Genomic DNA, 14640 nt, shown 5'->3' with positions numbered 1-14640 from the left:
AAGTACGGTTCAACTGGTGCAAAAGTAGTCGGACCCCTCACTCCTAAGTCATGGTCCTGGTAACACACTGAGTTTCTCTTTGCCTTTTCGAGATGGGTCACACTATTCTTAAATTGAGCTGATACTTCAAAGCCTTTCTTTTCATTAAGGCCGCTGTAAAGCCCTCCCTCACTCGGTACTCTTCTTAGGCACTTGGCTCTTTGGTCCGAGTGTAGAATTTTGTTTCCGCTAAAGTTTCAGATTTCAGTCCCCCAGCCTGTTGAGGTCCTTCTGAACCCTGGTTCTGTATTGGCATGTTAGTTATTTCTGCCAATTTAATGCCCTCCCTAAATTTTATAAACATGCCAAGACATGTTTATAAACAAACAAGACAAGACAAAGGACAGAGCCCTTTCTCCAGGGTCATCCATTCAGTCGTCTTACATATGGATCCGAGAATCCAGCCTACAGGGGAGTGTGGAAAATGCAGTTCTTTGAACTTAGGGCCTCTGTGAACAGGCAGGCTCACAGTAGTGGGTGGGTGCTGAGTGTCTGTTGACGGTCATCTGAAGAGATTGAGTTAAAAGGTTCCAACCATCAAAGCACATTGGTGCAGATATGAGCAGAGAGCCTGTGGAGTACCCCAGCGCCCCATGAAAGCTCCACCGGAAAGCCAGTTGCGGCTGATACCTTCCATTCCTTTGCTTTGATCTGGCTCCCATCTCCAGGCCTCGTCAGCCTCGTTCATGGTTGCCCAGGAAACCCCCATAGCCTGGGAGGTTCTCACGGTCTCGCCCACAGCAGTGCTGGAACCAGCACTGTCACCCTTCTGTTGCGTATGCTCGCTTAGAATGCACTCTTGAACACGTGCGTGCTGGCAAGCACACTGACACTCAGGGCATCAGTGTAGGAGACTGGAGGTCTGCCCCTTTGACCCTCCACCTCGACAGAAAGACAGGAGCCCAGACCTTAAAGTGGGAGCAGGAAGCAGGGTTGGGGCAAGCAGACATCGGGTGAGAGTGCAGCGAGGGTCAGAGAGCGGGCTCGTGGCTGAGGCCTGAAGGCGGAAGAAAAGGCATGTTTGAGAACAGACGCTCAGAGGGGTTAGCGCTTGGAGAAAGTGGGGAGGGTGACGGGAACGCCTTGCTTAAAGAAGGCTGGAGAGGGCCAGGCAAGGTCGGGCAAGGTCTTTGAGGCCATATGAAGGAGCTGGGTGCATCCAGAGGTCTGCAAAGCCAGCGAGAAGTCACAAGCAGAGACAGTGGTGAGACTTACTTGTAGTCAGTCCAGCTCTGAAATGAAGGGCGGGTCCATGGGGAGCCACGCTGCAGATCAGAGCCTGCAAACATCTTGGTGGTCGTGGTGGTGGCCTGGATTGGAATAGCAGCAAGGGGCTGGAGACAGAGACCACAGCAAGACGTGGCGCAAAGAAGAAAGATGCAGACAGGGCTTGGGCAGGTGGGCAGACCCCTGTGACATTGGAGCACAGCAGGAGGCCTCTGTCTAGAAAGATGACGACAGGTGGGGCCAAAGGTCCAACTACGGGAGAGTGGCAATGAGCAGAGGGCAAGGTCAAGAGTAGAGATTTTGTTTAAGGTGGTGAAGTTCTGGGCACATTTCAGAGCTGATAAAGGAGGAAGCAGAGAGAGAGAAGGGGTGCAAAGGGAGGAGGTACCTGCATCTAGGTGGGGGCACCGCACCCATCTGTAGGAGGCAGGGCATCTGCGGCCTGTGGAAGAGGGCATGTTCTGCCGTTCTTTCTCTGGGTATGGGCGACACCAGCCTCGATGAGAGAGGGAGGGTAGAGCAGAGGTGTGAGCTGAGGCAAAGCTTGCATCAGACCCTATCGACAATGGAACAGAGCTGCCCAGGGCCTGAGAAGAGTTGCCGGGCAGTGTTCGGGACCCAGAGGTTCTAGTTCCACAGCAGGTGCACGTTTGTTTATTTTGCATCTGTTCATGGGGACCCACTGTGTGCCAGGCAGCACTCTGGTTTGGGGGATCCAGCAGGGAACAAAACAGACAGGATCCCTGCCCCAGTGGGGCGTGCATTCCAGCAAGGGAGACAAAGGCCACGTGAGTCAGCAGGTATGTATGTCAGGCAAGGAGGATGCTGTGGAGAAGGAGCCAGGAAGAGGAGTCAGAAGTACTGATGTCATTCCAAGGGACTGACAAGCAGGTCCTAAAGTCCTGAGCAGCTCAGTGCACTTAGAAATAAATATTCTGGACACTTGAAATCAATTTGCAGACACAGGAGAGCACTGGATATCAATTAAGAACACTTTTGGTGAATGACAGATTCTTACAGTAGACTCTCAGTCTACCATTGAGATTGAGGAGAATCTCCAGAAATGGATTCTTTCATCCCTGAACTCTCAGGTTCCACCAAAACATTTAGATAATTTGAAAGGGATTGGGGGTTGGAGTAGAATCACATATGAAGGCCATTATGGACTTGACCAGAGCTACCCCAGCGACACAGTGGAGTGGGGTCGTGAACTCACCCCAGGTCACCTCTTCCAGCAGTGCATGGGAGTGAAATATCAAGGCCATGTGCCAAGCAAGAGAAGCGAAAGTACTGCCAATGTCGATCTTACGCTAGAATTTTTTTAACCATTTCACTACCTGTTCTCAGCTCCTCAGGAAGGTCACGTTAGCCATCGCTGGGCATTTCATTCTGTGCCTGTGACAATCGCTGGCGTTGTTTCAGGCTCTAGCCAGAGCAAAAAGTTCCTTTGCGTTGGAGTACTTACTTAACCTAGTGATAATCTATTTCTTTATCACTTTTTTTGGCACAAATATTATAACCAAAAGCAGAGATTGTTTGATTTAATCAAGGAAGAAACAGGTCAGTCATATCCTAAACCAAAACTAGGAAGAAACTGGGTTTAGGAATTCTGTACCCAGGTCGATAAAATATGGATGTTGTGTCCCTGAGTCTCAAGAGCAGAAGCCGGGGAACGTCGTCCTTCCTGCAAGACTCCGGCTTGGACACTTGCCTCTCCTTTGCACCGCTTGGTGTACGGATGAGACGAAAATCAGTCCCCTGCCAATGGAGTGAATCAGCAGGATGCTATTGGAGCTCAGCTGTGTTCACACCACACTTCAGGAATAGACCCCACAACCTTGCCACCAGAATGATGCTATTTTATGTTGTGTGCGGTAGCTACTAAAAGAGGAATGATCTCAGCGATCTGTGTTTTTTGTGGATAATGGGGTTTTCTTGGGTTTGGTTTAGTTAGCGTGTTTTGACTTTTCTGTGTTGGGAGGGTGTTTAGTAGATGGGGCCAGAGCAGGGACTAGGAGGTCCCATTAAAGAAGGAGGAGGAGCCCGGCCCATGTGGCTCATTGGATTGAGCATCCTCCCATGGACTGAGAGGTCCCCGTTCGATTCCCTGTCAGGACACATGCCCAGGTTGCAGGCTTGATCACCACTAAGGGGCGTGCAGGAGGCAGCCAATCAATGTTTCTCACTCACATCGATCTTTATCTCTTTCTAAAAAAATCAATTAAACATATTTAAGAAATAATAATAATAAAGAAGAAGTTTCCCCTCCATGCAAGTCCTGGATGCACACTTGGTTCAAAATGATGAACGAATAAGACAGTTAATACAGCTTGGCCCTGGCCGGTTTGGCTCAGCGGTTAGAGCGTCGGCCTGTGGTCCAGAGAGACCCGGGTTCGGTTCCCGCTAAGGGCACGTGCCTCGGTTGCAATTTGTCCCTGGCCCTGGTTGGGTTGTACAGGTGGCAACCACTCGATGTGTCCCTTTCATGTCGATGTTTCTCTTTCTCTCTTCCTCTCTTTCCCTCTCACTCTATCTGAACAAAAATAGAAAAAATGTCCTTGGGTGAGGATTTAAAAAAAAATAAATAAATACAGCTTTGCCCCTCATGTATCAATAAGGCAGACTGAGCACATTCAAAATCTGTATTAATGCACTAAAACAAAAATGAAATAAAATATTCTTTTTCTCTCTTTCTAATACCCACTCTCTGTGATGACAGTAAGGCGGGCAAAAGAAGCTTTTGTAAGAGTCGTGTAAGAGCTCATGGCCACGTGGCCAGCTTTTGAGAAAGACCTTTATCTGCCCTTCAGCTAGAGCCTCCTGAATGGGACAGGAATGTTGAATGCGCGGCATGAGACAAGGCATTCTGGAAACTGCACTTTGCCCCCTGACTGAGCAGACTGCTCCGCATGGAGCTTCATGTTCTACCCACCTTGATTTCCAGTATGCAGCTTAGTTGTGCCGCACCTACCGGTCCTGCTGTGTCCCATGGGCCAGTAGCCAACCAAGCACTGTAATCCATTCACACTACACTTAGGGGCCCTCGGGGTGAGCAGAGCCCCACCCTGCTCATGTTTGAGTCCATCCCTGCAATGCCGCATACATAGCAGACTCTCAGATGTTTCAGCAATTGAATTTTTAGTCTTTTTTCATCTTTCCTTCCCTTACCTGTAATTGGCCACTTTTTAAACTGAAGCTTTCTTCCCCAAAACGACTGCCTGCCACATTTATAAAACTATATAAACAGCATCTGCGGGACAAGCTAGACTTGATTTCTTACTTCACAGAAGAAAGAAGGCCATCTACTGACTTAGCTGTAGTGCCTAAGATGAGAACCCTGAAGTAAAGACTGTCCATGGGTTCTGTCTCCTGGCCCCCAGGCTGCTTTGTGTGCTTTTTTTTTTTTTCTTCAGTTTGCTGGGTGCACACCACTTAGGCATTTGGTTTTCTCTGTTCTCAAGGAAAGATGAAAAATGTATATTTAAAATAGAAAATGACATACTCTGGTAGCAAGTCATTATTATTGTTATTTTATTCCCAACACTATTTATCCAGTTGGAGAGGGGAGATAATGATTCCTGAACCCCACAGTGGAGAAATAGTTTGCCGAGACGGTAGTACAGGGTGGGGCAAAAGCAAGTTTACAGTTCTTATGCGCATAATACAATAATTAATATATAATACAAATAGAAAGGGTTTCGCATACTCACAACTGTAAACCTACTTTTGCCCCACCCTGTATTTGAAGGACTATTTAAAATTTTTTAATATCAGTGTTTTAAATGTAAGGTAGAAATTTGTTCTGCCTCAGTAAGCTCAACTTTAAAAGAACCTCTATAAAATTATTAACAAAAGGATACCAAAGTCACCTTACCAGTAAACACTGAACAACAGAGATAATATTTATTTTAGTAGTATGTATTTAAGATTATTTTCTACCTACTGAGAATATTTGCTTTGCATCAAAATTATCCGGTCTGCCTGCTTTTAGCATTTCTAGAGCAGCTGTTCTCAAGCTGTGGGTCACGACCCCTTTGGGGGTTGAATGACCCTTTCACAGGGGTCACCTAAGACATAACAGTAGCACAATCACAGTTATGAAGTAGCAATGAAAATAAGTTTATGGTTGGGGGTCACCACACATGAGGATCTGTAGCAGGTTGAGAACCGCTATTAGAGCGTTCGGGCATGCAGTGGTGCGCACGTGCTGACGCGTGTTAGTTCAGCATTGCAGGTAAATTACATTCTCGCCAGACACCAACTTAAAATGGAAATACTGGGATTTTTCTACTTTGAGTAGGCAATTATTCTTCCATATATTTTTTTAAGATTTTGAGACATGCTGCTTGCAAATCATTTGCCTTCTACATAAAAATAATCTGTAGGAGTTGCTGCTGCTTTAATAGGAATTCAAAACTCTATAAAAATCATTTAACTGCCTGGCTGGTGTGGCTCAGTGGTTGAACATCGACCCTGCACCAAGAGGTCACCGGTTCCATTCCAGGTCAGGGCACATGCCCAGGGTGTAGGCCCGATCCCTGGGGGGGGCATGCAGGAGGCAGCCAATCGATGTTCTCTCTCATCGATGTTTCTTTCTCTCTCTCCCTCTCTCTTCCTTTCTCTCTAACATCAATAAAGAAAAAATAAATGTTTTTAATCATTTAACTATAATTACTGTAGTCTTAAATATTTACTCCTAGTTTGAATTTAAATAACTTGTAGTATCGCCTTTCAAACAGATGCAAGTATAAGAGTGACAAGTTCTAGGCGAATCTTTTATTTAATTACCTACAATAAATCAGTATTTTTACAACTGATTGGCCTTTAGCAGCCCCTAAATTATTTTAATTTTCCAAAACACCCATAATTTTTATCAGCTGTGTTAATTTTTCTGATTTAATTTTGTCTCTTCAATTTGTAAAACTACTTCCCTCAATATACACTGTTGTTTTCTGTGGAATTACAGGTAATATTCCAATTGGCAATTGCTGACAATGACTGATTAGGGCTGACTTTCCTGTTATTGGTAATAATTCTACTTAATAGGTTGCTCAGCATAGAGCTTGTAATTTAAAATGACTCATATGTTGCATGGCTAATAAAATACAATAATATTTGACTATTTTTAGTCAGAGAATTAATGTTTTCTCATTGAGATGGTTAATATCCATGTTGCAACCAAATAATTTAAAAGCTGTGGTTAACTATTTGCATTTTATGCCTTCTGTTCTATTCAGTTAATATTTAAAACATTCACATTTTGCCCTGGCCAGTTTTGCTCAGTGGTTAGAGCGTCAGCCTGCGGACCAGAGAGGGCCGGGTTCGGTTCCCGCTAAGGGCACGTGCCTCGGTTGCCGTTTGTCACCAGCCCTGGTTGGGATCGTGTGGGTGGCAACCAGTCCATGTGTGTCTCTCTCTGTTTCTTTCTCTCTTTCCCCCTCTCTCCCTCCATCCCGCTCTATCTGAAAATCAATGGGAAAATATCCTTGGGTGAGGATTAAAAAAAATTTTTTTTCTTTTAAAGACAAGTGCCTGGGCTCTAACTCAGCCCCCAGGCAGTGCATGAGAACTGTCTGTGTATCAGTTACTACTCACTGGCACCTTTAATCTGCCATCTTTCCATTGCTCTGCCTGGATCTGTCTTTGATGGTTGGTCAAAAAATAGGCAAGAATAATTTTTCAATATATACTGGCAACTTGTAAATTTTTCTTGTAAGAAACTAATGTAAAAAACTTTTTTTAGGTGGTTATATAGAATACCAGAAGTAAAAAAGCTACTTCTTAACCGTTAGTTTTAAACTGGTCTTTTAAATCCTATTATGTTACAAATACTGTGAATGTATTGGTCTTTAATGTTTAACAAACTTGCCTTTTTTTTTTTTATTCTCACCTGAGGACATTTTTTTATATTTTGTTCAGATAGAGTGGGAGGGAGAGAGAGAGAGAGAGAAACATTGATGTGAAAGGGACACATCGAGTGGTTGCCACCCACACGACCCAACCAGGGCCGGGGACAAACTGCAACCGAGGTACGTGCCCTTAGCGGGACCAAACCCCGGTCTCTCTGGACCACAGGCTGATGCTCTAATCGCTGAGCCAAACCGGCCAGGGCAATAAACTTGCCATTTTAAATAGATGAGGGTCAGCCCGGCCAGTGTAGCTCAATGGATTGAGCATCGTCCCATGAACTGAGAGGTCCTGGTTTGATTCCTAGTCAGAGCACATGCTCAGGTTGCAGGCTGAATCCCCAGTAGGGGGCGTGCAGGAGGTAGCTGATCGATGTTTCTCTCTCACATCCATGTTTCTATCTCTCTCCCCCTTCCTCTCTCTCTAAAAAAAAAACAAAACAAAACACATTTTAAATAAGTAAATAAATAAATAAGTGGATTGGGGTCAGAAGTGAGAAAATTGCAACTTTAAGAAGCTAAACAGCCCTGGACAGTTTGGCTTAGCAGTTAGAGCATTGGCCTGGAGACCAAAGGTTCAATTCCCTGTCAGTGGCACATACCTGGGTTGCAGGTTTGATCCCTGACCCCGGTTGGGGTCTTTTAGGAGACAACCAATTGATGTGTCTCCCACATTGATGTTTCTCTCCCTCCCTCCCTCCCTTCCATTCTATCTTAAAAAAAAAAAAAAAATCAGTGGAAAAATATCCTCAGGTGAGGGTTAACAAAAAAAAGAAAAGTTAAACAAATCTAATTAGATGTCTTCTTTTCACTCTCTACTAAAAGCCCCCCTACAGATAGAGTATCTTAAAATTGTTTTGTATTTTAAATTACTGTTTTTTTCTTTCTCTTTTATTATTATTCACTTGTATTACTTTTCTCTCCCCCGTGGTGTCCTTTCAGTTTCATCAGGCTGGGGAGAAATGCCTAACATTCACTCAAAGGCTGAAAACTCTTGGGGAGAACCATCCTCTCCTTCTACCCTGGTAGATAACGGCACAGCAGCGTGGGGCAAGCCACCCAGCAGCGGCAGCGGATGGGGAGACCAGCCAGCAGAGCCCGCCGTGACGTTCGGGAGAGCCGGCGTGCCTGCCCCCACCCCAGCCCTGTGCAAGCCAGGTACACCAGGCATCCCTCTGCCTGCCCTGACCTAGCTGCTAGAAGTGGGTCAGAGGGTTTTATGTAGAAGTGTGCTTTCCATTGGATTTTAAGAATTTTTAGGACACGTTCCTCATTTGATTTATGCTCCGATGTTTACGGCTGTAAAGAAGTATTTGCCATGTCTGCTCCATGAGCACCGAGGAGCTTAACAGAAGCCCAGCTTCCCTTTCACACAGAAACAAGTGAGAGAAGCAGAGAAGCAGAGCACCTGCGCCGGGCAGGCGGTTGGTGGCAGCCGCACTGCCCCCGCCAGGCCTGGCTGCTGCTGTTCCGAGCCCGGGAGGCAGGCCGCCGGCGTTCCCTTCGAGGCTCGGCTCTGAAGCACATGCCGCTGCTCAGCAGGCTGCCTGCCTGCCTGCCTTGGAGACACACTTCTGCTCTCAGTGCTCCTGCTTCCTGCTTTTTCTCTTTTCTTTTGGGGGGTGGGGGTGTGTGTGTGTTGTTAGTGGGGGGGGGTGTTTTGTTTTGTCTTTTAAAGGGAAGAAAAAAAATGTGCTGCGTTTTCCTCCCGTTGTCTGAAAGCGTAAGAAGTGCACATAGAGCATGTACAGTGTTGCAGATGTTCAGAGCCATTGCCAGGGCGGTCCCCCAAGCTGTGGTGTTTGGCAGTGTGATGCTTTTGACATCATCGTAGATCACTGTTCAGTCTGGTGTTGACCTCAGTGGCTCACAAGGCTGCAGGAGCTGCACGTTCCCTTTGGACATCGTTACGTGTTTTAGCTCTTAAAATGGCTTTGAGTTTGTTCCTTTGCTAATACTGGGTGTGTGCTCCGTGCCCACCACCCTGCTGGGCTCTTTACTCCGTTCATGTTCCTTCTTGTTACATACCTGAAGGAGCAGGCAGCTTCCGGTGTTCAGATTCACAGGCCGTTTGGAGGCAGCATGTTTGTGTGTATGATTTGTCCTTGGAGAGGCCCAGTTATACGCCTATCTACCCAGTAAGTATCATGTCTCCATGGCCTGACAGTCTCTAGCTGACTGCTTTCACCTCATCTTTGGTCTTCCTTGAGGTCTCCCAGGAAGTGAGAATTTTACATAAATGTTACACCAAAAATCATTTTATATTTTAAGGAAGGAGAAAGCAAAGCACCCTGAAATGGAAACTTGGTGCTCGGCCTGTAGCTCCATCTGGCCGAGGCCTCAGCTGTCTCCTTCCAGTTATGCAGGAAGCTTGTCGGAAGCAGACTGCTGGGTCTCCGCAGACCTGCCGCAGCCCTCGTGATCCCCGGTGACTCGGGCGTGCTGGGCCACACGGCGGACTGCTACAGGCTCGGCTTGGAGGGGGATGGAAACCACTAGAGGACAGGGACGCTTCCAGGACTGCTGTCACTGGCCATTTCATGCCATGTAGAGATTGCCACCTTCTATGGCCCCAGGTTTCGTATTAGAACGTTCGTGCTTCAGAATGATCTGTAGTCAGTTAGGGGGGTTTGGAAAGCACAGACTGCAGAGCGCTGGCGTCTGAAGAACGAAACATGTACATGTATGTTGTGCAGCTAGTAGGGGAGCCCCAGTTCTTAGGCCTGGGGGAGAGGTAGATGATGTTATGCCTCCCCCTAAAGGGCGTCGCAAGCATTGTCTGCTTCAGGAACGGTGAATTTGACAAGTTCATGTTCGCTCTCTTTCTAGCTTCAAAATCTATGCAAGAAAGCTGGGGCAGTGGTGGGGACGACATGAACCTCGGTCCCAGTCAGTGGGAAGATGAAGAAGGGGGCATGTGGAACAACGCAGCTTCCCAGGAAAGCACCTCCTCCTGCAGCTCCTGGGGGAACGCCCCCAAAAAAGGACTCCAAAAGGTGTGCACTCTGATGGCAGGCTGACCATCGCCTAAAACCTGTTCATTCTGCAGCGTAGCTCCAGTGAATGGTGGGAGGTAGACCTGAGTTCCTTGGAGTCCCTAAGACCCTTCCAGGGGTCTCTCCTGAGCATAGGGGAGTTTTCTAGAGGTCCCAAGGGTTGCTGGCACAGCAGAGCAGGACAGAGGCAGGTGCACGGCACGGACGCGCTGCTTCCCGCTGTCTCTCTGAGAAGTTTGTTTTAGAGAATACAATTATTTTCCACTTACAAATGTTATTTCTGTTAACACGATGGGTTTGTTACTGTTATTTTTTAAAACAGTAAGTAGTTTCTAAATTTCTCAGTTTTAATTTCGAATGTAGTCAAAACCAATAGTATAAGCCATGCAAACCTAGAACCTGCGGCTCCTTCATCCTGAAGACATGGCCCTGAGAGCCGAGCGTCCCGTGCCCAGAGGCAGACCTTGAGTCTCGCTGCGCAAGCGCAGCCTTCTGGGAAACTGAAGGGACATGTGCACCCCAAGACTTCCGAGTAGATCACAGATTTAAATATGGAAAAGAAAAATATAAAACTGTGAAAGAATTTTTTTTTTAAATTAACCGGGACCTGTCAGTCCATGGGATGACACTCAGTCCACTGAGCCACACTGGCCACGCCTGTGAAAGAATTTTTAAAATAGTCTTGGAGTGGGAGAGGCTTTACTAACTAGGCTGAAAACCTCAAAGCTACAAATGAAAGATTTATGACTATAGTAGATAAAGGTAAAGACTGTGCATGGCATAAAATACCATATGCAAAGTCAGACACCAGCTGGATAAAGTATTTGTAACTCATGTCATGGAGAGGACTGATCTCCCTGGTACATAGAAAAGGCCCAGTAACCCAATAGAAAACGAGCGAAGAATGTGAATAGATGACTTATGGAAAAGGAATACAAATAGCCCTTAAACATGGAAGGATATCAACTCACTTGTCGAGGGTTCAATTTAAAACAACCATGAGAGGTGCCATTTTTAATCTCAGACCAGCAGAAATGCAGAAGTTTCATTAAGTACTGTGCTGGCCCAGCCAGGAGAAAGCCCGGCTCTTCGCACTGCTGGTGGGGTTGTAAATCAGCCCCACCAGCAGAGGGCAATGCGACATTGCCTGTCAAAACAACCAGCCTGGGCACATCATCACTTCGCTGGTCATAGGGCTAGCAAATGGCATTTGTACACAGTTTTCTATTGTAGCATCTGTGTAGAAAAACGAACTTAAATGCACATTGATGGAGTAACTAGTTAAATTGTGCCACAACTATATTATAGAAAGTTAAAAATTTTAAGAGATTAGATAGATAGATAGATAGATAGATAGATAGATAGGAAAAATTCACCAAAATATATAGTTAAATGAAAAAGGTGTAAGGTACAGAAAAAGTGAGTAATATACACTTGTGTGTGGTATTATAACATCATATTACTTTGTGGTGGGGGAGAGAAAAGTGTGTGTGTGAGTGTGTGAGTGCACCCACACTCGTGGCTTCTATAGAATTAAAACTTCTCCACAGGGGAAGTAAGAAACTGCTCAGAGTGGTTTTTCCTTGGAGAGAACAAGGTCTGGGCAGATGGGGTGGGAATAAGGTGCTTTTGTGTGTGCCTTCTACTTTCGAATCATATGAATGTAGTAACTGCTCAAAAAATGTTTAATTTACCTTTGGGTGCTTTGGCTCAGTGCTTAGAGTGTTGGTCCGTGGACTGAAGGGTTGCAGGTTGATTCCCTGTCAAGGGCACATACCTGGGTTGCAGGTTTGATGCCTGGCCCCAGTCAGGGTCATGCAGGAGGTAACCAGTTGATGTGTTTTTCTCACGTCCATATCCCCCCCACCCCTTCTACTCTCTAAAAATTAATGGAAAGCCCAGCTGGTGTGGCTCAGTGGTTGAACATCGACCCATGCACCAAGAGATCTCTGGTTTGATTCCAAGTCAGGGCACAAGCCCAGGTTGTGGACCAAATCCCCAGTGGGAGGCATGCAGGAGGCGGCCAATCGATGTTCTCTCTCATTGATGTTTCTCTCTCTCTCCCTCTCCTTCCTCTCTCTCTCAAACCAATAAAGAAAACAAAAAAATTTTTTAATAAAAATTAATGGGAAAATATCCTCAAGGATTAACAAAAAAAAGAGAGAGATTCTTAAAATATTTTTTTAATTTAAAAGATCCCCGGCCCCAGTCATGGTACATGCGGGACACAACTAATTGCGGTTTGTTCCACTGATGGCTCTCTCGCTCTTCCTCCCTCCCTTCCACTCTCTCTGAAGTCAATGGAAAAAAATACCCTCCGGTGGGGACAACAAAAAATAAAAGAGCATTCAATTATCAGTAAGCAGAATCCAGAAACTAAAACCAGAGCTGTTCACAAGGAGCAGATGTTACAGAGAGAAGTCTTTTTCCAAGCAGGCTGGACATCCTTGGTGAAGGGACCAGAAATGCCAACCGGGAAATGAAGCGCTGGCATCCTGGCGAACCTGCCAGCCTGCAGACAGTCTGCTCCCTTGAGGAGAGACCCATTAGTTTGCTGCCTCCGTGTGGAGAGTCCTGTGGAGATTATTTTTAGAGGAGGGCTTGTTTGTTGTGTTAGGCGTCATTAGAGTCTTTGTAATCTTAGCAGGAGGGAAATTATTGAGGAAAGGGCTCGCGTCATCCCTTTGGGGAGCCTCTGCTCCTTCCTCTGTTCCGCACTCTGAGTAGCTGACCTTTCTCTTCATCTTCTCCCTCCCTCACATTTTCCCATTCACTTTGTTCTCTACCCTCAGGGTTGTAAGCCATGAATAATAAAATTAACAACATTTCGTTCCTTCCTTGTTACCTTTTTATTCTGTTGGAAGGAACCCCCTGCATTCTATTCTCTTAGAGTAAAACTTATAAAAGGGAAAAATCATGTAGTTGTTAGTAAACTTCACACGGTGTTAGCAGAAGGCCGAGTTCAGGGGGGCACTGACTGCAGTTATGTGATGATGGACATGACTTGTACTTGTGATGAACTGATTTCACTCTCCGGGGAAGAGGGTTATCATGCTGTTTTAAGTCCATGAACTACACCCATGCCTGCAAGTGTGCCCCGAAACACCCCCATACCAGCCACAGAATACTCAGGGCCTTCTGGACACCATGCTATTCGACGTTAATGCAAAAAGGTCTTGTGACTTTACAGTCCCACAGATGTAGGCTCTCCCCTGTCCAGAGTAAAGGCATGGATGTGACTCATGGGCTTCCCCTCGCCCACACTTCATTCCAGGGCATGAAGACATCTGGCAAGCAGGACGAGGCCTGGGTCATGAACCGGCTCATCAAACAGCTCACGGACATGGGCTTCCCGGTGACTGGCATCTTGTTCTATTGCCCCCCCCACCCCCCGCACCCCCGTGTGTGCTCCCTGCATGGCCTGTTGTGTCCAGTCCACACTTGTCATGTGGAACAAGGGCGGGATGAGACTGTTGTCGTAACCTGACTCGTAAGTTCCCTTTCACTGGGCACTCGGGTGCTTTGAATGTCAGCAGAGGGCCACGTCCTTTCTATCAGGAAGGCGTGAGAGCCTTTCCCTAGAATTAAAAATGTGATTTTTAATCTTCGTTGGTTTTATATGATTTTATATTTTCAGTTGTAATTAAAAGTGAGTTTTTAGTTTACACAATAGATTGACAAAGATCAGAAGAGAAGACTCGGTATAAAGGAACAGCATTGTGTGCAGAAAAAGGATCCTAACCAAACCTGTTTAGTCCCTGAGTTTCAAGTGATGTGTGGGGGCAGTTCAAGGTCACAGGATATTCCTCTGACAATGTGTCACAGTCTGTTCAGTGCCTAAGATCCAATGGCAAGAATTTGACTAGTGAGGACAATCACCTATATCAAATGTCTTCTTTCCACACCTTTACTCAAACGGGTGTTTATCTTGTGATTATCGTGGATGCTCCTAAAGAGCGGGTCTAGAGTGGCCCCAGTCTAGAGGAGGGAGCCACCCTACTTCACATCGGGCACAGGCCCTCCGACCCTGGGCAAGGGCGCAAGGCCCGGGTGGCCGACCCTCCATGTGTGGAAGGATGGGAGTAGTGATGAAGGCCTGTCCGGAGTCCAGGGGTTAGTCTGTTACAGTTACGGGGACAATTACCAAGATGAATCTACAGGTTTTGTTTTTACATTTCTTGGTGAAAAGTAATTAACAGCAGAGGCTCTCCCAGAATCATACAGTGGAGGCTGAACCCCTGTGCTCTGACTCGGTGACTCCCACCGCTGCTGGGCTGTCCTGCCGAGGTCCGTCCTCTCTGAGCCTTGCTGTTCAGGCTGCTCAGGAGCAACAGCAGGCCCGCAGCGCGGAGCCCCTGCTGTTGAAGTGTTACTGCACATTCTTGTCCCAGAATGCACTTAGTTCATTTCCTCAGTTCAGCTCGTTCTTATTTGCAGGACATTTAACTCCAACCACAACCATGAAGGAAAGT

General features: G+C 46.4%; 1 protein-coding gene across 3 annotated transcripts in view; it reads left to right on the top strand.

Annotated features, from left to right (window-relative positions):
- The window catches only part of TNRC6C (trinucleotide repeat containing adaptor 6C), a 72916-nt gene that overhangs the window by 32415 nt on the left and 25861 nt on the right, over positions 1-14640 (top strand). For all 3 annotated transcript variants that reach the window (XM_036267688.1, XM_036267689.1, XM_036267687.1), the window contains 3 exons: positions 8115-8330; positions 10002-10168; positions 13443-13523. In XM_036267688.1, the coding sequence (XP_036123581.1) occupies positions 8115-8330; positions 10002-10168; positions 13443-13523 (464 nt within the window). The remainder of the gene's footprint in view (positions 1-8114; positions 8331-10001; positions 10169-13442; positions 13524-14640) is intronic.

The sequence above is a fragment of the Molossus molossus genome, unplaced genomic scaffold (genome assembly GCF_014108415.1).
Source record: "Molossus molossus isolate mMolMol1 unplaced genomic scaffold, mMolMol1.p scaffold_m16_p_19, whole genome shotgun sequence".
Taxonomy (NCBI): domain Eukaryota; kingdom Metazoa; phylum Chordata; class Mammalia; order Chiroptera; family Molossidae; genus Molossus; species Molossus molossus.
The sequence above is the reverse complement of the archived record's forward strand: the minus strand, read 5'-3'. Positions and strand labels throughout refer to the sequence as shown.